This window comes from Apaloderma vittatum, unplaced genomic scaffold, assembly GCF_000703405.1.
Source record: "Apaloderma vittatum isolate BGI_N311 unplaced genomic scaffold, ASM70340v1 scaffold5106, whole genome shotgun sequence".
Lineage (NCBI taxonomy): Eukaryota > Metazoa > Chordata > Aves > Trogoniformes > Trogonidae > Apaloderma > Apaloderma vittatum.
Genome location: NW_009719865.1, coordinates 70,453 through 77,885, shown reverse-complemented (window position 1 = coordinate 77,885; position 7,433 = coordinate 70,453). Strand labels below are relative to the sequence as shown.

The window sequence follows — 7,433 nt, the reverse complement described above, 5'->3', positions numbered from 1 at the left end:
CAGGGTCATACTTTTTTAGTGCAGTAGTAGTGGCCATAAAGCAGGATTTACTGTATAATCAAACTGTCACCACAAGCAACTTTGAAAGCTAATAAATCTAACACTATTCTGCAGGAACTGCTGTTTTTTGAGTTCTCCCACTGAATGCAACTGCATCCACAGGTCCACAGGCTGCAGTTGTAGGACTATTTGTTGCACTCGAGAAGGTACTTGGCAGCCTGAAATACATTTATACCCCTGTCCGCTTGTACGGTGCCAGCAGCCTGACATTGAAGTGGTTGCTCCGGCTCTCGTTGTGATCCTGCAGAGCAAGTGAATACCTATTCATAGAAATAAACTACAGATTAAAAATCTCCTTAGTCTGATGCATTTCTGACAGTCAGAGAGAAGCAGAACAGAAGCTGTGAAGTTAATGTTCTTGACAATGTTGTACTGTACTCTTTCTCCTTCATAGGTTTTTGACTGTCACTTTCTTCCTAATGAAGTCAAATATACCCACAATGGCTGTCCAATTTTAGATGAGGACATGGTCATGCTTAGGCTCTACAGGTAAGCAGCGACAGGAGATCACATCTCATTGCTATTGCTACCAGGAGAGCAGCTGCCCTGAGGAAGAGAAAGAAATCCATTTCTCATGGTGAAAGCATGTTCTGCTGTACACGTCAGAACTACTTAGATCCAGTAGCAGCATCATTATTTAACAAGTGACTACTTGCTTACTGAAACATTTACCACAGTGTATGTCAGATATCCTGGAATAATATGTTTGTATTAATAAATAGTATGTATTTCTTTTTTATTACAGAAAAGCATGTGCTTTTTCTCTTTATAACTGAAAGTACTTTCAACGATACTTTCAAAGCACTGTGTGTTCTGCATTCCCTTGCTGATAGGGACACAGACCCTTGCATGTATACAGCGAATAGCCTCTTCCTTTGTCCAAACCGCCTTTTTACAAGTATGAGGAGGTGGGCAGCAGTGCTTGGCACATCACAGTATCTGGACATCTTGGGTTTGAGGGCAGATGAGATAAAGGGGTTCAAGTAATTCAATTTAGAAGGTGAGGCCAATGCCAAACTCATGGAATGACAGAAGATGGGATGGAGAATAATTAATTTTTTCTATGACCTGCAGGTTTACAGAAACTGAAACGTTTGTAGAAACATTCGCCCTCCATGTGCAGTTACTTGAGCCAGACTGTAACATCATCAAAATGCGCTCACGTGCTCTGGAAGTTCCTGAGTACTATGGTGTGTCCACGGTGATTGACAAGAACGTCCTTACTTTCGACTATGACAGGAAGATCAATCTGGATTGCACCATTTCCATAGCCTCTTCAGAAACCCACCTGCCTGCTCATGGCCAGCTTATCACTGGGGAAGTGCAGCAAGAGCAGCTTCGTGGAAATCAGCCACAGAGCTTCTTCCCTGGCCCTAGTATGATGTCCTTTAGTTGTTTGTATTAGCAGGTTCAAAGAGACCCGTAAGATTAAGTCTGTAGCAGTGGGCTGCTTCAGAAATGCTGGGTAGGAGGGGGACATGTGAAGTTTAATGAACAGCTTTGAAACTGAAAGGGACAGGAAGTGTATGTGAGGCACGACACAGATCGCAGATCTGGGTTGGTAATCCCCCAGCTGGAGTCTGGTTTTGGCTGCTAGGCACGTGGACAAGGCGATGGCTTTGGGAGTGTCAACACTCAGTCGAAACAGCACAGAGCTTAGTTGGAGGCAGCACCTAACCAAGACACCAAGGGAGGCTGGAGTTGGAAGATGTTAATTGAAAACAAAACCCTGTAGGAAAAGTTGAGTCAGGAAAGGTGATCTAATTCTCATCATACTGGCTGTTTATCAGGGTTAGTTTAGCTATACGGACAGACTTCCTATGTCAGTTTCCGCTGCAGTAACTGTTCTGCTATTGCTTCTGTTGGGTTACAGAGCACAGCCCGGGCCAGCAGTGCAGAAATGGGAGCTGCATGCTGGGGCTGAGGGTCATTCACAACACAAAAATGAGCTGCGAAGAATTTCTGAGGATGGGGATTCGATACCAGCACCTTGACCCTCCCTCGCCTGACACCGATTACATTCCTGTGAGGCTGGATCTCACAGACAGCAGAAGCAAAACCCTACACAAGGTAGACTTTTGCACAACCGTGTCAGATTGCCTTCCAGGTTGCCAGAAAGTTTAAATTTGTTGCTCTTTTTCACATTTAATGAGAGATATTGATCCTGAAAGTTTGTTCAGTTCTTACAGTGTTGCTAGCTGGGCAAATGAAATGCGTTATCTCCTGGCCTCTTATCTCCATGGTCTATGCTTAGACCACTATGACTACAGGAAAACACCTCAGATTATTTGCTGGCAGATATAAGTAGATTAGCCTGAGAGCAAAATTAATTCTGGCATAATTCCACTTTTTTTTAATAGAACATGAGCTACACTGACTTCAACATATAATTACTAAGTTATGAACAATAATTACCAAGTTATGAGCTGAGTGAACATATTCAGTTAGTAATAACTAATGGCTTGTGCATGTTTCTGTCAGGTAAAGTTACTCACTAAACTCACATCAAATGAAGCAAGTTGTTCCAGCCCAAAATTAAGGTCACGAATAAGACTAGTGAACCTCGAAGACCTCTTAATGAGGTCTAAATATTTGCTTTAGGCATTTCCTTATTAATTCAGTTTTTCTTTTCAAAATAATTATTTAACACGTACCACCATTTACCTGTGTGAAGGGAATGGAAATTGAATTTATTTTGTTTATTTTACTTAGTTCTTTTGATTGTCTCACTTTTTTCCTGTTGCAGACAGAGTATGCATGGCTTCCTGTTCAGATTAAAGGTGCTATTCCCAATCAAATACCCAAAGCTGCCCTGATGGCAAAGTTCATCCTGGAAGTAGATCAATTTATTTTAACCCCCATTACAACCACAATTGTAGATGCTGAAGACAATGAAACTCCAAAGTCTCTGCTTGTATTCAACATTACCAAGCCACCTCCACAGGGCTTCATCACTCATTTGTCCGACCATACGAAAGCTGTTGGCTCCTTCACGTGGAAAGATCTCAGTGACATGCTCATTGCTTATCAGCCCCCAAATAATAGCCACACAGAGAGGAGGAGTTATGAGGTAACAGTGTAATGTATGAGCATTTGCTGGTTTTCACCTCCTTAAGATTCAGTAAGCTGTAAACAAATGCAGTCATTTGTAATTATATTTTTTAGAAGAAAAAATATTCTAAACATATGCAATGTGAAAGCAGAGGTAAAGTCTTTTGTCACTTTCTTCTATGACTCATCAGTTTAACTGTCTAACACAGATCAGATATTTGTTGCTCACAATTTAAGAATTTCTTTGCACCAACAAAGTTTTATCCCCTTGGACTAAGAATATCTAAACAGGATTTTTTTTGTTAATTTTAAAAATTAATTTTATTTTTACTTTTATTTATTATGATGGGAATAGTGGAGTAACATTACTTGTAGATCTAACAAAGGGCATTTAGAAAGATCAGTGGTGCTTTTTCCACATAGCTTGTCTTTCTATATGGCAGTACTGATCCTTTCTACCTGTGGACAGGTGACATAGAATCAGAGAATCATAGAATTGTCAGGGTTGGAAGGGACCTTAAAGATCATCCCGTTCCAACCCCCCTGCCATTATCCTTAGACATCTCCCACTACATCAGGCTGCTCAGAGCCCCATCCAGTCTGGCCTTGGACACCTCCAGGGATGGGGCTTCCCCCACCTCTCTGGGCAACCTGTGCCAGTGTCTCACCACCCCCATGGGGAAGAACTTCTTCCTAACGTCCAGTCTGATCCATCTCTAGCTTTAATCCATTCCCCCTAGTCCTGCCACTACCGGACATCCTAAAAAGCCCCTCACCAGCTTTCTTGTAGTCAGTAGGGACTTCACCAGACTGACGTGACTTTTGGAATATAATAGAGAGGGGTTTAACAACCTCATCTGCCTCAGTACACATGGCTGTATCCCATTGGGTCCCATGGACTTGTACACTTTCAGGTTCTTCAGATGGTCACGAATCTGATCTTTGGTTACAATATCCTACACCGAACCCCTCCCACTGTCTTCTGTTCCTTTGGGAGTGTGGCTGTGGCCTTTGCCAGTGAAGACAGAGGAAAAGAAGTTGTTGAGAACCTCAGCCTTCTCCAAATCACTTGTCACCAGTTCACCTGTTTCCTTTCTGAGGGGGCCCAGACCTTCCCCAGGCTTTTTCTTACCGTTAATATACCTGTAGAAACTTTTGCTCTTGCCCCTGATCTCCCTGGCTAGATTTAATTCTAACTGAGTTTTAGCTTTTCTAACCAGATCTCTTGCTGTTTGGACAGCTTCCTTATATGCTCCCCACCCTAGCAGTCCTATCTTCCACTCCTTGTAGAGTTTATTTTTGTGTGACAGTGTGTCCAGGAGCTCCTTGCTCATCCAGACAGATCTCCTAGCATTCTTTCCTGCCTTCCTCTTTGTCGGTATACTTTGCTCCTGGACATGAAGAAGCTGATCCTTGAATACTGACAGCTGTCCTGGGCCCCACTTCTCTCTAGGGCTTTGTCCCATGGCACTTTGGCCAGCAGATCCCTCAAGCGATCGAAGTCTGAATTCTATCGCTTCATGGTCACTGCAGCAAAGGTTATCCATAAGCCTCACACTGGTCACCAGCCCTTCCCAGTTGGTAAGAACGAGGTCCAGCACAGCACCTTTTCTTGTTGGTTCCTCCACCATTTGCAGGAGGAAGTTGTCATCGGTGCGTTCCAGGAACATCCTAGACTGATGATGCTTTGCGGTGTCATCCCTCCAGCAGATGTCAGAGTGGTTGAAATCCCCCACAAGAACCTGGACCTGTGAATGTGAAGCCATTTCTATCTGCCTATGGAGGGCCTCATCAGCTTGGCTCTGCAGGTTGGGTGGCCTGTAGCAAATCCCTTCTGTAACATCACCTTCCCCTGTCTTGCCTTTAATCCTAACCCATACACTCTCAACCGCCTCATTGTCCTTCCCCATATGGAGCTCCGTCGATTCTAGTTGGTCACTGATGTAGAGGGCAACACCTCCTCCCCTCCTACCCTGCCCATCCTTCCTAAACAGCTTGTATCCGTCTATCCTTACATTCCAGTCATGGGAATCATCCCAAGTTTCAGTTACAGCCACTATGTCATGGCTTTCCAGCAGCACAGTGGCCCTTAATTCATCCTCTTTATTGCCCAAGCTGCACGCACTAACATAGAGGCACTTGAGCTGGGCTGGCTGTGTCACACTCTTGTGCAAATTCCCCTTGATTCTCATGGGGTGTCCTGGTCCATTGTCCTTGACATGTCTCAGGGCAACAAGCTGAGAGCCCTTACTAGGACTCCATTCCTCTGGGCCTGATGTGCTGCCCCGCTGTTTGTCACAGGCAAGCATGAAATTATTGGCCTCTTCCCCCTTCAAATCTAGTTTAAAGCCCTGTGAATGAGCCCTGCCAACTCCTGCCCCAAGACATGAAAGATAGACCAGCTAAGTGTCAACACTTACATTTGATCTCGCATCCTATCTACTGTGGCAGTGGTGGTATACGGATAACAGAAAGGGACTCCTGACGGTTTCTGCTCTCTGAGAGGAGTAAAAACACGTCACCAACACAGAGAACATAGTGCGAATGATGGGAGCAAGCTGGTATTGGCAGGGTCTGGAGTGAGTGAGTAAATAAAGTGTCCATCTATGAGACCAAAGCTGCAGAACTACTTTTACATTTTATGGGCACAAACAGAGCGCCACTTCTACCTTTTTCACGTTGGCTGCTCGCAGTGTTTCTTAATCTAGATCCACTACAGAGTGCTGACAGTGTTGGACTCCAACTTTGGGTACAGTGTTACTTTATTTTTTTGTTAACTGCTAGATATTTTGTGTAACTTAGTAGTGTGGCAGCACTCAGAGAAATAACCAGTAGTCTTGAAAAGGACATGTAAGAGGAAGGGAAATGGGTTAGAGGAGTATTTAAATATGCTGATAGTTATAGAATAATGATCTGACAGGATGGTTAAGTAATAATCCAAAAACCCCAAAGGGTTGATACTAAAATAATGAAACTGAAGAGGTGGAAAATCAGAGCAACGCAAGCTGGGGAAAAGGTGGACTGGAAAAGAGAGGAACAGTAACAGTAACTTTGGCACCTGACGCTGACAAGACTTGCTTTCTTTTAACCTTGGCTGTTTCCTTAGTGTTTTCCTTTCTTTAATTGCCTATTCTCTGTTCTGTTTCCAGCATTGTTTGATCGCAGGTTCAGGAATTTGACAATTCGAGTTTCGCAATTCAAGAGCTTGACATTTTCTTTTTTTTTTTTAGATTTATTTTTATGTGCCAGTCCATATATCTTCTTTCATAATTTTTTTGGTCCTATCCTACATATGTTAAAAAAGGAGTGAAATGCCCTTTTCCCTCTTATTATTATTATAGCAAAGGCCCTATGTTAATCACTGAGTTAATTGTACCCTAAATAACAATAAAAAAATGTTTATCTTTCCCATTAACTTACACACATTGCAACCTAGCTTTCCCAGCACTCACTATGAAGAGCACAGAAGGCAGGTAATTTAGTGCAAAACTTAAAAGACTCTTTTCAGAAGCTAAATCAAGTTTCAGTTGTCAGCATATTATGAGAAGACTTCAAGATCTCTCAGATAAGAACACATGATATATTTTCCGAGGTAGGGCTGGTTTTCAAGCTCTTCTTTTTCCATTGAATAGTTTGTCCGTTTTCACAACAGGTCAAGTTTGAGGTTCATGACTTCTACTTCGAAAAGAGTTTACCAATCACTGTGCATCTTTCTATCAGGACAACAGATACAAATGCTCCTCGGGTTTCATGGAATACTGGTGAGAGGTCTTTTTCTCAGTTTATTTTGACACAGAGTTTATAATGCTTCGATACAGGCATTTGACAATGCTGTAGAATTCAGATTTACCCCTGGAGTTTAAGGATCATTAAACTGAGAGAGTGTAAATATTTTTTTCCTTTGTCCATTTTGGGGGAAACTTGAAAAAATCTGAAGTTTTAACTGAAAAAAAAAAAAGAAGAAAAAAGGAAGTTACAGGAATATCATGATTTCTGTATATAGCATTTTCTTTAAGAATTAACTGGATATAAAAGAGTAAAAATAATTAAGACAAATATATGATGGAATAGGAATAGTAGGATAGTGTGTGAGAAGGACCAAGGCTTGTTTGTATTGTTTAAAGTAGAAGACTGCAAAAATAAAAAACAGAAAAGGAATTAAGCGTTAAGACTAATTCAAACAGATTTATAATGCCTGCACTGGAGAGAGGACAGGCTTTTCTATCTAGATTGAAATTGATATCTAATTATCAAAAAGCAAAGGTATAAGATCAAACAAGCCTTGAACTTAACACCAGAGAAAGAGTAGTCTCCTCACAGCA

General features: G+C 42.1%; 1 protein-coding gene across 1 annotated transcript in view; it reads left to right on the top strand.

Moving 5' to 3' along the window:
* Positions 1-424: 424 nt before the first annotated feature.
* Positions 425-7,433, top strand: part of FREM1 (FRAS1 related extracellular matrix 1) — a 58,452-nt gene continuing 51,443 nt past the window's right edge. The window contains 5 exon segments of the mRNA XM_009870798.1: positions 425-549; positions 1,135-1,443; positions 1,941-2,130; positions 2,807-3,130; positions 6,764-6,872. Coding sequence (XP_009869100.1) covers positions 425-549; positions 1,135-1,443; positions 1,941-2,130; positions 2,807-3,130; positions 6,764-6,872 — 1,057 coding nt within the window.